Source organism: Chiloscyllium punctatum, chromosome 50 (assembly GCF_047496795.1).
Source record: "Chiloscyllium punctatum isolate Juve2018m chromosome 50, sChiPun1.3, whole genome shotgun sequence".
Lineage (NCBI taxonomy): Eukaryota > Metazoa > Chordata > Chondrichthyes > Orectolobiformes > Hemiscylliidae > Chiloscyllium > Chiloscyllium punctatum.
Window position 1 is genome coordinate 6503366 of NC_092788.1, and position 19167 is coordinate 6522532.

At 45.1% G+C, this 19167-nt stretch overlaps 1 protein-coding gene across 2 annotated transcripts; it reads right to left on the reverse strand.

Annotated features, from left to right (window-relative positions):
• Positions 1–421: 421 nt before the first annotated feature.
• On the reverse strand, positions 422–18933 carry LOC140470116 (uncharacterized). 2 transcript variants are annotated; one of them, XM_072566559.1, is made up of 3 exons: positions 17459–18933; positions 11451–11578; positions 422–1469 (listed from the first exon to the last, which is right to left on the reverse strand). In XM_072566559.1, exons 1-3 carry the CDS (start codon positions 18441–18443, stop codon positions 1452–1454), a joined length of 1131 nt encoding a protein of 376 aa, XP_072422660.1. In that variant the 5' UTR covers positions 18444–18933; the 3' UTR covers positions 422–1451. The 2 variants fall into 2 exon arrangements, with proteins under 2 accessions (XP_072422660.1, XP_072422661.1); XM_072566560.1 differs by lacking the exon at positions 422–1469 and having other exon boundaries at positions 11369–11578.
• Between the last annotated feature and the right edge of the window lie 234 nt (positions 18934–19167).

Consider the following 19167-nt stretch of genomic DNA (forward strand, 5'->3'; position numbering starts at 1 on the left):
CTAAGAAATAATCCCTCATACATTCTGTGCATCGTTATTTGAGGCTACCCTTGCCAAATTGATTAATTAAGCCAATATGCATACACAGATTGCTCACTCTTGTGCCCTTCTCACAAGCCATTGTTATTCCCTGGTTTTTGAAAGTATGTTTGGAGGATGGGAGTATTGTGGCATGAAATTACTCCTAGAAGCAGGTTTGCTTCCATGTGCTTTATTTGGATCCAAACTGATTTGTCATTTTGGTCCCTCGCGCTAATGTCATTTCAATGCAGCCTTGATATCATTCTTAATCAATGCAGCAACTCAACCTGCTGTCCGTTCTTGTCAGAGTAATGAGTCCCCTTGGACATTTCACTTCCCAGCACTGACCGTCCTGTAACCACCTTTCTGTAAGCCCCACCAGGCCGTATCTTTTTAACTCTGTTTGTGCTGTCATTTTTTCCAAATATTCCATGCATTCAGGTACAAGGTATTTACGCAAGTTCTATTGGATTGGTTTATCTCCTTTAATACTTTTGGCGCACTCCACACACTCCATTCTTATTTTTTGATCTCTAATAGTACCGAACATATTATTTCCACTCACATTTTTAAAATTGCTATGATTATTTTCCTCAGCATAGTCATTAGACTGGCCCTGCCTGTCTATTCTATTAAACTCTAATTTCAGCTCACTTGCTGTCCTGCTGCTCTGATTTTCAGTCTCCTGCATTATTCATTTAACTCCACCCAAGATGCATCATCAAACCTCCCTGCCAGGATGTTGGTTTCCCTCCAGTTAAAATGGATCCTGTCCTTTTTTACAGGTCCCACCTGCCTTGGACAAAATCCCAACGAGCCATAAATCTGAAACCCTCTTCCTGAACCAGTTCTTCAACCACATATTAAAGTTTTCTCTCTTCATCTTCCTTATCCCACTTCCACCTAGCACGAGGAGTAACCCAAGATTACAACCCTGGATATCCTGTGTTTTCACTCAGGCCAATCTCCCTGCACTCTCCTTGCAGGATCTTGTCACATTTCCTGCCAATGTTATTGATACCAATGTGTACCACTGGCTGTAAACCCTCCCCTTCAGTGTGCCCTGAGCATTCTTGGAGACATCCCTGATCCTCGCACCAAAGACACTTTTTATGAAGAATGCATAGAATCGTCGAATCCCTATATTGTGGAAATAGGCCATTTGGCCCAACATGCCCACACTGACCCTCCAAAGAGTAACCCACCCAGACCCGTTAGCCTATTCTCATACTCTACATTTACCACTGACTAATACACCTAACCTACACATCCCTGAACACTATGAGCGTAGTAACCTGGCCAGAGCCAGTCTCCTACCATATATTGATTCTGTTTTCGCACCACAGATACTGCCAGTACTTCTGAGCATTCCCAGTAACTTCTGGTTTGGTCACCAATGATGATCACATACTGATCAAAACGTATCCAGCTCAGATCTGAAAAAAAAACTGAATTCATTTTCTCAATAAAAATCCAAATATTTGGTCATTCAAAAATCACCGCAAATATCCATTAAATTATTTTTGTTTGGTCCATGATTGTCATTTGTTCACTTTGCCAATCCATGAATAAAAGACATGTTTGCATGTTTTGTGCATTATCTTTTGGGAGGAGTTAGAGAGAGGTGGGGGGGTAGGGGCTGGGAAGGTTAATTTCCCACTAAAAACGGACTTACCTGGAGCATCAGGCCTCCATTTGCAGCAGCGGTGAGAGCGGGGAGAGGACGAATTGTGCGCTGGGAGGGTAAGTGATCTGACATATTTTGCCAGCGATTGAACGTGAGACACTATACGTGTAATGTCTCCCACCCCGAACTCTTCACCTAACCAAAGCAAAAGAACTCTGTACTGTGTTGATAAGGTGCTTCTCTTCTTTGTTTTTAATCCTGTGATTGGTTAAAGAAAACCCTTCCCTTTTCCGTATATCTAATTTAAGAGCAAGTTAAGCTTTAGAGTAAAAGTGACAGGAGATCTCAGAGCTATGTTATGCTCCACTTGCTCAATGTGGGAGCTCAGGGACACAGCTGCTGTCCCTGTTCTCGTGCAGGACGTGTGTCCATCTCCCTGCACTCTCCTTGCAGGATCTTGTCACGTTTCCTGCCAATGTCATTGGTACCAATGTGTACCACAGCCGCTGGCTGTTCAGCCTCCCCTTCAGTATGCCCTGAGCATGCTCGGAGACATCTCTGATCCTCGCACCAAAGACACTTCTTATGAAGAACGCATAGACGGGATGATGGCTCTGGAGCGGCGGATGGACTCACTTGGAGCACACACAATGTGGAGGAGGTTGTAGATAGCACATTCAGTGAACTGATCACATCACAGATTAGGATTGCTGAAGGAGAAAGGGAATTGGTGACCAAAAGCAGAGAAAGAGCAGGAAGGTACTGCAGGTGTCCCCTGCGGTCACCTCTCTCCTTAGCAGGTATACTGCTTTGGATCCTGTTTGGAGAGATGGCTCACCAGGAGAAGACAGCAGTAGTCCCGTTAAATGCACCGTGGTTGGACCTGCTGTTGAGAAGGGCGGGAAAATTACTGGAAGGGCTAAGTCATAGGGGATTCAATTGTACAAGGAGTAGATAAGCATTTTTCTGTTCGAAGTCAAGAGTTCAGAATGGTATGTTGCCTCCAGGTGCAAGGGACAGTAATGCCTCGGATCGACTGCAGAACATTCTGAAGGGGAAGGGTGAATATCCAGTTTTCATGGTGCATGTAGGCACCAATGATATAGGTTTAAAAAATCAGGATGAGATCCTACAAACACAATTTAGGGAGTTAGGAGTCAAGTTAAGAAGTAGGACCTTAAAGGCTGTAAGCTCAGGATTGCTACTAATGCCACGTGCTAGTCAGAGTCGGAATGAGAGATGGCGCAGGAGGGAGGAGTTCTAATTTTTGGGACATTGGGACTGGTTATCTGGGAGGAGGGACTATTACAAATTGGACAGCCTACACCTGAGCTGGAATGGAAATAATGTCGTTCAAGATACTTTTACTAATGCTGCTTCGGAGGGTTCAAACTAATGTTGTAGAGGGATGGGAACCAAATGAGGAGCTGAGTCGATATTAAGGAAGTAACAACTGCAGCCTGTAAGGAAATAGATAATGAAGACAGCGTGAGTAAGTGGAAGAGTCGGCAGGGAGTAGATGATGAACACAAAGGGACAGGTTATCTGAGGTGCATTTGTTTTAATGCAAGAAGTGTAGTATGTGCAGATAAACACAGGGCTTGGATGAGTACCTGGGAGTTGATATTATTGCTATTACTGATACTTGGTTGAGGGAAGGGCATGATTAGCAAGTAAATATCCCAGGATATCAATGCTTCAGGTGGGATAAACAAGGGGGTAAAAGGGGTATAGGAGTTGCATTACTGGTCAAAGAGGATACCACAGCTGTGCTGAATGAGGGCACTATGGAGGACTCAAACAGTGAGGCAATAAGGGTAGAGCTCTGAAATAGGAAGGATGCAGAAACAATATTGGGGCCTCCCAACAGTGAGTGTGAGATGAAAGTACAAATATGGAAACAGATCATGGAAAGATGTGGGAGCAACATGGTGGTGGTGAAAGGCGAATTTATTTTCGCAACATTGACTGGGGTTGACTTAATATTAGAGGACTGGATGGAGCAGAATTTGTAAGGAGCAGCCAGGAGGGTTTTTTGAGCAGTATGTAAACAGTCCAACTCAGGAAAGGGCCGTTTTTGTCCTGATGCTGGGAAATGAGCCTGGCCAGGTCGTTGAAGTTTCAGTTGGGGATAACTTTGGGACTATTGATCACAATTCCATACGTTTTAGAATACGTAAGGACAAAGACAAGAGTTGTCCTAAAGGAAGAGTGCTAAATTGGGGGAAGGCCAACTATACCAAAATTCAGCAAAAGTTGAGGAATATAGATTGGGAGCAGTTGTTTTAAGGTAAATCCACATTTGATACGTGGGAAGCTTTTAAAGAGAGGTTGATTAGAGTTGAGGTCAGATATGCTTCTGTGGAAATGAGGGGTAGGAATGGCAAGTTTAGGGAACCATGGATAACAGGTGAAACTGTGAGACTAGCTTAGTGGAAAAAGGAAGAGTACATAAGGTCTAGACGACTGAAGACAGACAAAGCTTGGGAAGAAAATCGGGAATGTAGGACCAATATGAAACAAGGAATTAAGAGGGCTAAAAGGGGTCATGAGATATATTTAGCAAACATGATTATGGAAAATCCCAAAGACTTTAATTCATATATAAGGAGCGAGAGGGTAACTAGAGGAAGGGTTGGACCACTCAAGGACAAAGGAGGAAAGTTATGCATGGAGTCAGAGGAAATGGGTGAGATTATTAATGAGCACGTTGTATCAGTATTCACCAAGAAGAAATGTTGAGATTAGATATGGATGCTTGATTCCGCTAGGTCAAGTTGAAATAAGGAAGTGTTGGTTATTCTAAAAGGCATTAAGGTACCAGGTTCCCAGGTCTGGATGGGATCTTGGATGAGAGAGGAAACAGGTGGGACCATAGCAGATATCTTTGCAGCATCTTTGAACACGGTGAAATCCCGTAGTACTGGGAAATTGCTAATGGTGTTCCCTTGTTTAAGAATGGCTAACCTGACGTTAGTGGCAGGGAAGCTGGAGAAATACGGAGGGATTGGATGTATTCCCAATTGGAAGAAAATGTGCTCATCAGTGATAGACAACATAGTTTTGAGCAGGGAATGTCATGTCTTGCCAACTTAACAGAATTTTTTGAGGAAGTGACAAAGTTTCTTGTTGAGTGATGGTCATTAGATGTCATATACATGGACTTTAGTAAGGCGTTTGATAAGGTTCCCCATGGTACGCTGATTGAGAAAGTGAAGTCGCATACGGTCCAGGCTTTACTAGTTAGATGGATAGTCTAGTCCCCTATTCCCTTTCTTCTTCTTGGCTGTCATGTCTGCAGTGTGATCTGCTCTCTGTGTGTGCTATTCACCTAACTCTCAGCATCACAGATGCCCCATTGAGTCTCTAGTTATTATCTGAGCTCCAAGACCCAGTGTCCATCTAGGACAAGAGCAGGGGCTATGACTTCCCAACGGAACAGAACATATTTTCCATCTAACAAACATGTCTTGTCATGTCTTAAAATGCAACATGTCTCGAGTAACTTAATTAATTACTTAGAATTAAATTAACATCAGGGAAAAAAAAACAATATGGTTAACTCCCTTATACAACTGTGGATTCTGAGGGTAATATATATATTGGCTCAAAATTTCACTTCTCCCTCTTTTTTTCTGAGTTAAATCCTTATTTCAGAAGTTGAAAAAACAAATTTGCTAACTTCTATCAATTCACTGACAGTCCCTAATTTCGGTGCATTATCTGCCAATGAATTTACAGCCTTTTCTGTGAAGGCTTTTGTACTTCTTCCAAACTCAGTGCAGGCCCATCCCAGCAGCAGAAAGTTATCTGTGTGACTCCCAGGTACGTGTAATCCTCCAGCTCCCACTCCACTCTGCTCCTTCACAGGGTCACCGTCTCTGTGCCTCCCAGGTACGTCTAATCCTCCAGCTCCCACTCCACTCTGCTCCCTCACAGGGTCACCTTCACTCTGACTCCCAGGTACGTGTAATCATCCAGCTCCCACTCCACTCTGCTCCCTCACAGGGTCACCGTCTCTGTTACTCCATGGTACGTGTAATTCTACAGCTCCCACTCCACTCTGCTCCCTCACAGAGTCACCATCTCTGTTACTCCCAGGCACGATTAGGCCATGATCTTCAGTACTGATTTCTATCCTCCCACTTTGCTGCCTCTGTAATTCCCAGGTGTGAGTGAGCCTCAAGCTCCTGCTCCAAGTTGCTCTGTCACATGGTCCCTCCCTCTGTGACTCGGTGCTGATTTCGAGCGTCCTGCTCTGCTGCTTCTCCAACTCCAAGTCCCAGTCGGCCTTGACCCTCGCTGCTGATTAATATTCTCCCGCTCTGTGCTGCTCTCTCTCAGGTTCCCTCCCTTTGTGACTCCCAGGTAATGATAGGCCTCAAGCCTCAGCTACGATTTACAACATCCCATTCCGCACTGCTGCCTTACAGAATCGCTGTTGTGCCTGGAAGACAGTGGGGAAGAGGAGGATTAGACAGAGCAGAGGGTGTTACAGTGATTGAGCGAGCTATATGGGATGGAACAGGTTATCTGGGGAGCTAGGCAGTCCTGCAGTGTCGAACGCAGGTCATTGGAAGATACAGTGAGAGTTGCAGACACTGAAGAAGGCGAAGGAAATAGAGATAGTAGCTTGTTCATGACGGAGCTATGGAGAGTCAAAAGTGCTTTTTCTGAGCTGCTGACAGAGATGTGTAGAATTCAACAAATACAAATTGATAGCCAGCAAGTGTTGTATGGTACTGGAGACTGTTGGATATTACAGAGTTAGAAGACTTGCAGTAACTGGGGGGAGTATAAACTTTTGGAGCACTGGTGGTGTTCAAGGACCCTCAGGACATGAGGAGGTGCAGAGAATGGGAGTATTGCAAACCGTGGGATTGTGGGGGCTGGAAGTACCGAGATGGATAAGGAGGATGAAAAGTTCCAATTTACCATACGCAACCATTGTAATTATAGAGATTTAAGGAAGGGAACCTGTGCTGTCATTGATTACAGTTATATGGAGAGTTACAGAAGCTGAAGGGGTTACAAATTTAAAAAGGGAGAGATTTTAGGTGATCAGAAATTTAAACAAGAATAAAGAAATTTTAGAGATCTCTAACACAGATGGGAATGGAAGAGGTGAGATAGTGTGAGGAACTGTAAGAGTTATAAGTCGGGGTGGATGTCAGATATAAAAGGGAGAGCTGCATTGTCTGTGTGCAGTTAGAGACATGAGGAGTGTTGTAGAGCCTGCTGGAGGCTACACGGATAACAACAGTTCCAACGGCTGGTGCAGTGGCTCAGGAAGGCAGCCCACCACCACCTTCTCAGGGACAACTCCAAATCAATAATAAATGCTGGCCTAGCCAGCAAAGCTCATGTTCAACAATGAATGAAGGAATAAAAGATCTACAAGTAGCACTGAGGTCACTCAGGAAGGATCTTTCAACAGCACTTCACAAACCCGGAACCACTATTCCCTGGAAAGACAGGAGCTCCGGGTGCACGGGAACACCAGCATTTCCAAGGTGCCCTCCAAGACATGCTCCATCCTCCCAGCACTGTGTCTGTCCCTACACCCAAAGGACTGCAATGGGTCAGGAAGGCAGCTCCCCACCACCTTCTCCAGGGAATTACAGATGGGAAGGTAATGGGGAAACTCTGCTGTTTACAGCCAGACAGAAAAATAAATCCAGCAGTGGGTGTGAAATGAAATTTCCGTTTCAGAACAACATGTTGAACATGGATAGAGGATTTGTCTGATTGGCACAAGACAGAGAGTGTGAAGAAAGGGGTCTTTTTCACCATGGGAACTGGTGATGGGGGAGCTCCGCAGGGGTCAGTGTTGGGACTACACTCTACACGTTATTCATTCAGAGTCTAAACAAAAGATGTGAAGGGGTACGAGAAATGGGTTTCCAAGAAAGATCTCAGGGATGAAATTCATGTCATAGGAGGAGCAGGTGAAGTCTCTGGGTCTGCACTTGATGAAGTTTCAGAGGCGGCAGCAGAATCTCATTCAAACTTACAGAATACTGAGGGGCCTGGATGGAGTGGACGTGGGCAAGATGTTTCCATGAGTACGAAAGACTAGGGGCCAAGGGCACAGCTTCAGATGAAGGGATGATCCTTTAGAATAGAGATGTGGAGGCATTTATTCAGCCAGAGGGTGATGGATCTGTGGAACTCACTGCCTCATGGGACTGTGGATGCTAAGTGATTCAGTGTATCTTACTCAGAGATAAGCAGGTTCTGGATGAATAAGGAGATCAAGGGTTACAGGGAGTGAGAGAGTGGAGTTGAGAAACAATTAATACACAATCGAATAGTGGAATAGACCTGATGGATTGAATGGTCTAATTCTACCCCTATACATGATGGTCTTATGGACTGCACTTATTCCATAGGTTTCTAAGTGTGCAGTTAGTATTTCTGGCTTATCGTTTAACATACAGTCCAGCACTTTCTTGATTATTGCAGTCAGCTCTTGGTTTCAGATCAACTGCAGAAAGCTATGCTATGGCGTAAATTGGGAATCCTGGTGTATAAATTTCAAAAAGGTAGCATACAGGGACAGCAGGACATAGAGAATGTAAATGGAATTGATTTCAAAGGGAATGGAGAATAAAAATAGGGAAGGCTTGTAATAAATATAGAGGACTCCAGTCAGCCCACAGTGAGAATACGGTGAACAGGTCTGGTCCCCTATCTGGAGGGAAAATGCCCTTGCATTGGAGGCAGCACAGAGAAGGTTCACCAGGCTGATCTTCAAAATGGAGGGATATTGAGAAGAAGAGGTGAAGAAGGTTGAACTTGCAGTCGTTAAAATTTAGAAAATGAGGCAAGTATATTGATACACCAAAGATTCTTGTGTTCTGACAGATTTGGTACTGAGACATTGTTTCACTGAGCAAGGATCTGTAACCAGAGATAAAGGGGGATACAGTTACCAGAGAAGCTAACAGAGAAAAGCTGGGCTGTAGAGACAGGAGGATGTTACAGAGTTTGGTGGTTTGAGATCAGTGTTCGTGGTTAGAGATCAGATGGTTGGCGGGCTGAAAGATGTCAAGGATTATCAGTTCTGAAGGATTTACAGAGATCGGGAGGAATATAGGGATTTGAGATTAAACACAGTAGTAGTTGGAGCTACAGAAGTTTTTAGAGATAGGGAGTGTTAAAGCCACTGGAGAGTAGACAGATGGGGTAGTATTGGAGCATCAGGAGTTGATAGAGAAAGGGAGGATTGGAGGGACTGGAGAGTACAGAGGTAGGGGTGGTAGTTGGAGCTGCAGGAGTTTATAGAGACTGGGAGGATTGTTGGTGCTGGTAATTACAGTGACATGGACAAGAGTTGGAGCTGCAGGAGTGAGTGAGATAGGGAGGGTTGAAGGGGCTGGATCAGTTCACACAGCCAGGGAGAAGCATAGGGATTGGAGGAGCCAGAGATGCTGAGGGTTGTAGGGCTGCAGGAGTTCCGAGAGTTACTGAGGACTGTGAAGGCAGGTTTACAGCATTCCCATCAGTTACACAGAGATGTGGAGTGCTGTTCTGGAGTGGGTTACAAACATCAAGAGGGTTGCAGGTACTGGAAGATATCACAAAGACAGTGAGCTGTAGTATTTGAGGAGGTGACTGCGACAGGATGCGTTGAGGAGTTGGAGGCTGCGATAGGTGTTAAACATGCTGCAAAGGATCAAAACCTTACATCGATCGGGGGATTGGAAGCTCTGGAGATAAAGAATGAGAATTTCAGGAACTGAAGAATACCACAGAGATGGGGAGGAACATATGAGATAGAGGAGTTATAAAATGAGATGGGTTGTATTCAACGGAGTCAGGGAAGATATAGGGAGATCTGAAGAGACTACAGGTGATCAAAAGGACAGTGAGGCTTCTCACTGTCGGATTGGGTCAGTTTACGCAGGCAGGGGGTATTTTATGGAATTGTGTTACTTACAGAGATTAAGAGAGTTGTATAGAATTGAGGAAAGAACAGAGATATGGAAGATTGTAGTTAATGAAGACTTTTGTTGATGTCAGATGCTGAGGTTCTGTAAAGAATATGGACCGGCAAGCTGTACAATCTGTCAGAGCTTACAGAGACAGGAACAGCAATAGATCCTGAAGACACAAACACAGATAGGGAGTATTGCAGACACTGGAGGTGGTTTCAGCTTTAGGGATGGTTGTAGAGGAGTGTAACGTTTACACGGATAGGGGTTTAAGAGCTGGCGAAGATTATGGAGATAATTAGATTGGTGGGGGGACTGGAGGAGCTTACATTGACAGGGCGGGTGATAGCGATGGGAGAAGGTTACATAGATAGGAAGTCTTGTAGAAACTGATCGGGAGAGTCACAAGCATTGGAGCTGGTTTCACAGATTGGTGGTTTTACAGGGTCCTGAGAGGATTACGCAGATAGGGAGGATTGTAGGATGTCCACATTTTCAGAGTGTTTCAGGAATGGAAAAGTTTACACAGTTAAGGAGGGATGTTGGAGCTGTGGGAGTTCACAGAGACTCAGAGGTTTGAAGGTGTTGGGGCTGATTAAGGATAGATGGATATATTTAGGGGCAGTAATATGGAATGCAGAGGGAGAGTTTAGATTAGATTCCATACAGCATGGGAACAGGTACTTCGGCACAACAAGTCCACACCAACTCTCCAAAGAGTAATCCACCCAGACCTACTTCTCTCCGACAATGCACCTAACACTATGGGCAATTTAGCATGGCCAATTCACCTGACCTGCACATCTTTGGACTGTGGGAGGAAACTGGAACACCTGGAGGAAACCCACGCAGACACAGGGAGAAGGTGCAAACTCCACACAGACAGACAGTCACCTAACGCTGGAATCGAACCTGGGTCCCTGGCACTGTAAGGCACCATCGCTCACCACTGAGCCACCGTGCTGCCCAAATTGCAGAATTACACAAAGAGAGAGTGTTTGAGGTGCTGGGAGGACTGTAGGGAGTGGACGAGCAAACAGAGATGTGGAGTGCTGCTGTGGCTTGAATAGGGTCTGGAGGTGTTCATATCGGTAAGGAGGTCGGTAGGGTTGGGAGAAGGTTACTGTGGTCGTGTGGTGCGATAGGCCAGGAGGCAGGAGTGTGATCGGACCTGCAGAAGGTTACAGTGATATCATGTTTTCTTGGGGCTTGAGTAAAGTACACAGGTAGGTATTTTGCTTCAGGCTGGAGGATTTTACAGAGATGGGGTTACTGTAAGTATTGTGCAAAACTACAGAAATGGGAATTATTGTACTGAGTGCAGGATGAGATCATTGAGATTGGGCATGTTATAGACATTGGAGCAATTTACATACAGGGAGAGTCGTCAGCATCGGAGTAGGTTTCAAATATACAGTGGGAATATGGGAGGGGTGGAGGTTACAGAAATAGGAAAACTTCTGGGAATTACAAGCATTCAAGACATTGGCACAAACAAGTTAGACCGAAAGGCATGTTTCCTTGCTGTCTGACTCTATCACATGACAAGAGACAGCGTGGGGAGGGAAGATAGAACAGAAAGATCATAGGTTTCAATACCATCTCCTTAAGGGAGGCCTGCTTTCCCCTCTGTTGAACTGATCCTCACTAAGACAGCACAGGCCTGAATTGATAACTGTCAACCTACTGTATTGACATAGGAAGGCTCAGTACAGCAGAGATGTAAATTAACAAGATGGTGGGGTTTGAGCCTGAGACCATCATGCTCTGTGTTTACCCTTCAACACTGTATCTGTGTCATGTCTTCTGGACTAAAGTTCAATCCCTTAAATACACTCTGCTCTGTTCACTGTGAGTGATCTTACCTCACTGCAGGATTTACTGAAGGCTCCAGATCTCACTCTCCATCTCTCTGGCTGACGAACCATCTTCAGTGTGGTGATGGACGAGACAGGAATTGGGAATTCTGTTGAGTCAAGAGCATCCTGAGTATCTACAGGAGATAGAGAAACAGACAGAATGGGAAATTAGACTGATGCAGTGAGGGTTACACATGGAGAATGGCACTGAGTCCAACAGAGATCTGGAAAACCGCAGTCTCCCTCCCTGGTCTGTGTTGCCTCATCTCCCTGGAGTGGAGAATTCTGTTGCCTCAGGATCTGAAGTAGCTGCAAAAGGTGCAGTCACCGGCATTAATTATACCCTCACAGTGACAGATACCACATGGAGAGAGACTGTGTGATATCACCAGAGTGCACGAAGGTATCAGGATCAAATCACGGTCAGGAAGAAGGTGCACTGGGATCAGTACTCAGGGATGAGGGAGCTATCAGTGGACCAGGCAATGACCTTGTTTTACTCTCACTAGACTGTTCATCCCGAATTTAACGTCGACCAGATATCCTTTCCTAATTTAATGCCAGAGTCAGGGATACACATCTAACTGCTTAATAATACCCTTTCAGTAAGCAAATCTGTTATAGGCTGCCAGTCAGGCCTCCATATGAATCCAGACCCAGGGCAATGGGATTGACGCTCAAATGCCCACTGTAATGATCTGACAAGTCACTCAGCTCTAAGGCTGGTCAGGGTGGGCATGCGATGCTGGCCAGCCAGAGACAGCAACATCCCATGAGTGATTTAAAATCAACACTGCTGGGAGCAGTGTCCTGGCCAATCATGTCGGTAGGTTTATGGACAGGGCTTTAAACTGACAGAGGATGCAGGGACATAGTTCAGATGAAAGGAGCTTTCCAAATCCAAAGAGAAAATGTGAAGCCTCCGAACAGCATGGGAATGTGACTGAAGACAAGCAGAAAAGTACAGGAAGGGACAGAGTTTAACTAAAACTGTACATTGATCCTACAAGGTGGACCTCGGGACAGGCAGCAGAGAAAAGTGGCCGAGCAGAGGCTGATAGCTAAGTTCGGTACCCATAGGGAGGGCCTCAACCAGGACCTTGGGTTCATGTCACATTACAGGTGATCACCATTGCACTACACACGCACAGATATTCCTACACACATCCTGCACTCTCACATACACATGGACACAGGTACACACAGACGCGCACACAGACACCCACACACACCCTAAAAGACACACACACTCCCACACTCACACATGCACCCCCTCACAGACCTAAGACACTCTGCACTCACTACAACACACTTTCTCGCACTCACAACCCCCACCCCAGACAGACACACACAGACAGACAAAGACCCACTGACACATATATATATTTTGTGGGGTGAATTTGTACTTGCAGGATTACATTGTACTTTGTTCAAAAATTACATGCATTCATGTAGAACTCTGAGCTTAAAAACTGCATGAATTTATGTCAAACTCTTATCTCACTTTTTAGATTAGAATAAATCTTAATATCAGGGCATAGACAGAGAACACAGGGGGCCAAAACCTTCAACATATTGTCTACCTCTCACCATTGTTAACAGCTAACCCTAGAATGCAACTTTAAAAAAAATGTTTTGTGATTTACACATGACAGAAGTGAAACTATCACTCTATTCTCAACAATGAAAGGCTTAACAGACAATCAATTTTTCAATGTATAATGTCAGTTACATCACACTGTAAATTTTTGCTATAAATTCTGTGTTACGATCGAGCTCTCCACTATCAGCTGATGAAGGAGCGTCCCTCCGAAAGCTAGTGTGCTTCCAATTAAACCTGTTGGTCTATAACCTGGTGTTGTGTGATTTTAAACTCTCTTCAATAAGGTAGATTGATTTGTGACACAGAGATAAAAGAAATTTAGACACCAGAGAGACGTGGTTACAGGGCGAACAAAAGGTGGGCATAAATATTCAATGGATCACAACCTTGTGGAAACTCAGGCAAAATGGGTAACGCTAACAATAATAGATAAGAAAGGCAGTACAAAGAAATCATTTGACCTCAGATCATGAAGTAGAGTCAGTCTGAATATAAATTCTGGCTACTGCTTGCCAAGGACACAAGCAGCAGAACAGTTTTAGCCACCGAACAGCATTCCATTGCTCATCATTGCATTAAACAGGAACTCATTGGAATTTTTAAACAAACGCTTTGTGATAATTTTGGGAAACTTCAATATTCCCATAATCTGGGACAGTCACACTAACAACAGTGAATTGGAAGAGTAGTTCAGAGAATTTTTTTCAGTGTTTCTTTGAATAACAAATTGTGCAACTGGCTACGGACATAACTATCTCAGAGCTACCTTTGTGTGAGGGAACTTCGTGAATGAGTAATGTCACCTGGAGAGATCCTTCGGGAAACTGTGATAAAGTGCAGTTTAAAGAAATATAAAGTTTTAAAATGAATCACAGAAAGGACATGCTACAACTAGAAACAAAAATAGCCAATGGCATGGGTTTGAGAGGAGAACTGACCAAGTTAAATGGGCTAAACAGACTGAAATCTGTGCCTATAAATGAACAGTGGAAAACATTTGAAAGGACAGTGTAAATCACTCAACAAAAGAACATTCCACTGAAACAGACAAAACCTCAGCAAGAAATTCCCACCGGCCCCTCACTCAGGACAAAATGGATCATATTAGATTATGAGGCTTAGAAGATCACCAAAAAGTACTTAAAATCCTGAAGTGAGAGAGTGTTTTAGGAGTAAGTGTTAAAGGGATTGCAAAGGGTCTGCTAGCAGGAGTTGGGCAGTGGGAAGGGTAATCGTTGTCAGGGTTCAATGTCACAAAAGGAACAGGGAGAGTTGAAGGTGCCGGAGTTGGTAAGAGTGTTACGGAGAGTGGTCAGGGCCTGAACGATGTTACAAAACCAGTGCGGATTGCTGCAGCTGGAGGGGTTTGCAGAGGTAGAGAGGGACATATGTATTTTTATTTATTCATTCATGGGATGTGGGTGTCACTTTTAATTACCCAGAGGACAGCTCAGAGTTGGCCATACTGCAATGGGTCTGGAGTCACATGTTAGCCAGGCCAGGTTAAAAAGTCAGATGGTCTACACAAAAGGAGGTCAGTGAACCAGATGAGTTCTTCCCACTGATCAACAATGCTTTTATGGTGACCTGACGAATGTCTTGTACAGATACAACATGACACCCCAAATCCTACTCTCAATGCTCTCCCCAATGGAGGTAACCATAACAAACGCCTACTTCACCAGCCTGTCTACCTGTGACACCACTTTCAAAGAACTGTGTACCTGCATCCCTGGGTCACAGACTGACAACACTACCTCGGGCCCGAACATTAACTGTACAAGTCCCGCCCTGGATTGTTTCAGCAAAATGGAACACTTCACCTTTATCTAATTAAACTCCATCTGCTATTCTTCAGCCCACTATCCCAGCAGTACTGTTCATCCTGTTGTATCACAGATAACCTTCATCAGTGTCCTGTTTACCACCAATTTCTGTGTCACCCAAAAAACTTATTTAACTTACTTAACAATATTCCCATCCAAACCATTTATCCAAATGACAAACAACAGTGGACCCACTCCACCGCTGGTCACATCCCTCTAGTCAGAAAAACAACATGTCTCCCACCACCCTCTGTCTCCTACCATCAAGCCCAATTTTCTGTCCAGTTGACCAGCTCCTCTTGAAAGCCATAACCTTTTACACTGATCTGAGCTTATTACCCAGTTTACCATCCGACACGTAGAACACAGAACAGTACAGAACAAGACCCTTCGGCCATGATGACATGCCAATCTTTTATCCAACCATAAGACCAAAAATAAAAGTGGCAGATAGAGTTTAATTCAGATAAATGCGAGGTGCTGCATTTTGGGAAAGCAAATCTTAACAGGACTTATACAATTAATGGTAAGGTCCTAGGGAGTGTTGCTGAACCAAGAGACCTTGGGGTGCAGGTTCATAGCACCTTGAAACTGGAGTCACAGATAGATATGATAGTGAAGAAGGCGTTTGTTATGCTTTCCTTTATTGCTCATAGTATTGAGTACAGGAGTTGGGAGGTCATGTTGCGACAGTACAACACATTGGTTAGGCCACTGTTGTAATATTGCGTGCAATTTTGGTTTCCTTACTATCGGAAAGATATTGGAAAGCTTGAAAGGGTTCAGAAAAGATTTACAAGGATGTTGCCAGGGCTGGAGGATTTGAGCTATCGGGAGAGGCTGAACAGGCTGGGGCTGTTTTCCCTGGAACATCGGAGGCTGAGGGGTAACCTTATAGAGGTTTACACAATTATGAGGGGCATGGATAGGGTAAATAGACAAAGTCTTTTCCCTGGGTTTGGGGTGTCCAGAACTAGAGGGCATAGGTTATAGATGAAAGGGGAAAGATATAAAAGAGCCCTAAGAGGAAACGTTTTCATATAGAGGGTGGTATGTGTATGAAATTGGCTGCCAGAGGATGTGGTGGAGACTGGTACAACTGGAACATTTAAGAGGTATTTGGATGGATATATGAATAGTAGGGGTTTGGAGGGATATGGACCGTGTGCTGTCAGGTGGGACTAGATTGGGTTGGGATATCTGGTCAGCATGGACAGGTTGGACTGAAGTGTCTGTTTCCATATTGTACGTCTCTTCGACTCTAACTCCATACCCTTCGTTTTATTATCATCCATGTGTCTATCCAGAAGTATATTAAATGTCCCTAATACATCTAATTTTACCGCCACGCTGGCAGTGCATTCCACTCAGCCACCACTCTGTATGAAACGAACCTACCTCTGAAATCTCCCCTTAACCATCCACTAACCACCCGAAAATTATACCCCCTTGTAATAACTATTTATATGAGGGTAAAAAATCTCTCTCTCTCTATTCACTCTATCTCTGACTTTCATCACCTTGTTCACCTCTACCAAGTCACCCCTCACCCTCCTTCACTCCAATGAGAAAAGCCTTAGCTCCCTCAACCTTTCTTCATAAGACATGCCCTCCAGTACAGGCAGCATCCTGGTAAATCTCCTCTTTACCCTCTCTAAAGCTTCCACATCCTTCCTGCAATGAAGGGAACAAAACTGAACACAATATTCCAAGTGGGGTCTTACCAGGGCTCTGTACAGCTGCAGCATAACATCACGGTGTGCGAGATAAGTGGCTATCCAGCCCCATCTACAGCACTTTTTATTTCCCTTCCCAGGAACAAAGACACGGAGGAGTCTGTCCAAAACTTTTTCATTCAACTTTTCAAAGTCGGGTGTTGTTCCCAAAGGTACACACACACAAGCATAGTAATCTCCACACATTATATACATGTATATGTGGGCTGGGTCTACTACTGCTGTCTTGACCAACGAGTGCTCGGATTCCCCACGGTTTTCCTTATTTGGGTTCTGGTGCCTGGGATTATTTTATTATTCACTTGGCCAATCAGTGTTTGAGCTTCCCGTTCTTCCCTTATATGGATGATGTTGTACAACTGTGGTTAAGGGCGGCCTCTCAACTATCGAGGAAAGCTGTTACAACTGTTTCATTCATATAAAAGTGGGGGAGGTCCGGCAACAGTTTCGAGTGTCTGCTTGTGTTTACTATGAGGTAGAAAAGACTAAAAGGCAGCTAACCGTTTAAAAATTACACTACCCCCTACAAATCCCCCGTGTCTTTTCTTACGGCCTGTAATTTTTCAACCGTAAGTTTCTTCTCCAGGGCATTTAATAACTCCCGAGCTTGTTCATCAAACTGCCCTTCTCTAATACTACCCCCGCCCAAGAGGGATTCACGTTGTTCCATCTCGAGATTTATTCGTTCAACCTGCCCATAGGGAACATCCTTCTTAGTAAGGGCGGTTTCGATCAGTCGTTGAGTTAATCCCCGGACACAGGGAATAACGCAACACCCAAGGGCAGTGAGTACCCCTGCCACCACTATACATGAGACAAAAAAGGGAACGACCACCCCCGTCCATTTACCGAACCAAGCTTCCAACCAGTCCGTGAGGCCAGAGTCGATGCCCGAGTTTTCGGCCAGTTCGTCCGCCAATGTGGTGAGTCCATCCAGGGCGCGGGTGATGGACCCATCAGGGGCTGTGTTGTTGGGGATGAAAGTGCAGCACTGAGTGCCTATCATGACACAAACACCCCCCTTCTCTGCCAACATCATGTCTAAGGCCAACCTATTTTCCCACGCCATCCTACTAGTGGCGTCCAGTTGTTCTGCTATTCCTTTCACTGCATCCTGGGTATAATTAATGAACCTCTGCTGATTGTAGTAAATATAATTAATCCAATCCACGTTCTTATTGATGGTTACCCACCAGAACAGTGACGACTCAAAACCCCCCGCTATCTGGTTCCTCGCCTTGTATTCGTCAGGAACACCCCTGGGGACCCCTATGGCATCTAAATATATGTTATCATCGAAAGAGGTCTCCAAAGCTCTCTCAGTTCTTCCACTAGAACGGGGTTGCTCTTGTTTTTCGAATACCAGGGTGAATGGGATGGCCAACTGAACGATCGCACAAGTGCCCGTCCATTTTTGGGGCAGGGTCGGTCGCAGAACCCTCCCACCACAGTACCACCAGAGGTCTGCCCTAGGTACATGAATGTGGGAGTAATTCCCGCCCCCGGTAGTTTCATTGACCAGCCGAATTGATCCGCTGCACTTGTCAAATGTCCCCACATCGTCGTCCCACTGTAGTCCTGTCCGAGAGACGCAGGCCTGGTGCGTACCCGTTACCCCTGAGAATGATGGCGGGCGGGGCGCCCCCTCAGACCTGACGGGGGGAAACTTCAAACTCAAGGGTCGACAAGTGGGGTCGTTCCAGGCCTCTCGGTCCTGGTACAGCCTTATCATGCAGTCCATGGCTCGTGGGTATTTCTCCCATCCCAGCGGGAATGGGACCACCTGAGGGTTAGGGCGGGCACTCGTGCATGCGTAGCAATCACTCTTTTTCATGCTCCTCACAGTATATTTGACCTATTCCATCCAGGCATTCGCCTCCCCGTATCCCGTTTCTATTTCAAAGGTCTTTTCCAAATCCGTCGTCTCAATTATTCTAATCTTTTCCTGCTTATCAGTGGTGGATGAGCCCCCAGACTCAGCTTCAATGACCGTGATATACGTGCAGCACAGCTGCATCCCCCCCCCATCCTGCCTGGCCCCCAACTCTAATACCCAGTATTGTTCTATTAAGTCTCGCCTCGTTCTTTTCCAAGTTCTTTATGGTCAGATAAAGCGGATTGCACTGATTCTGCCCACAATCCCGTCCAGGGGTGATGGGATCACGGACAACTGACACCATAGCCTGGACCCCGGGGGCTGGAAGCCTACTTAGGCCTTCCCTACCATACAATTGTAATACTAACGTCTGACCCTGGAACCCCCTTTCTCTCTCTAGATTCTGCTTAGTTTGATTCAGTTGACTTTTAGTCCTACAGGGCACCAACTCACAAAAGGTCTAAGCTAAATGTCTGTGTTGATTGGTTGGCAAGCACGGAGATGGTGAACCACTGACGGTCCTCTATTTGTTTCATCCGGAGGCCAAATTGGGTAACACGAACACAAAGACCCAGCCCAAGGACAATGGCATAGCAAGTTAACAATACGATTGACCGCATTTTGTCGCGACACCCGTAGCCCGAGGGCACAGTTCCTTTAGACTCGCCAAAGTCCGATTAGT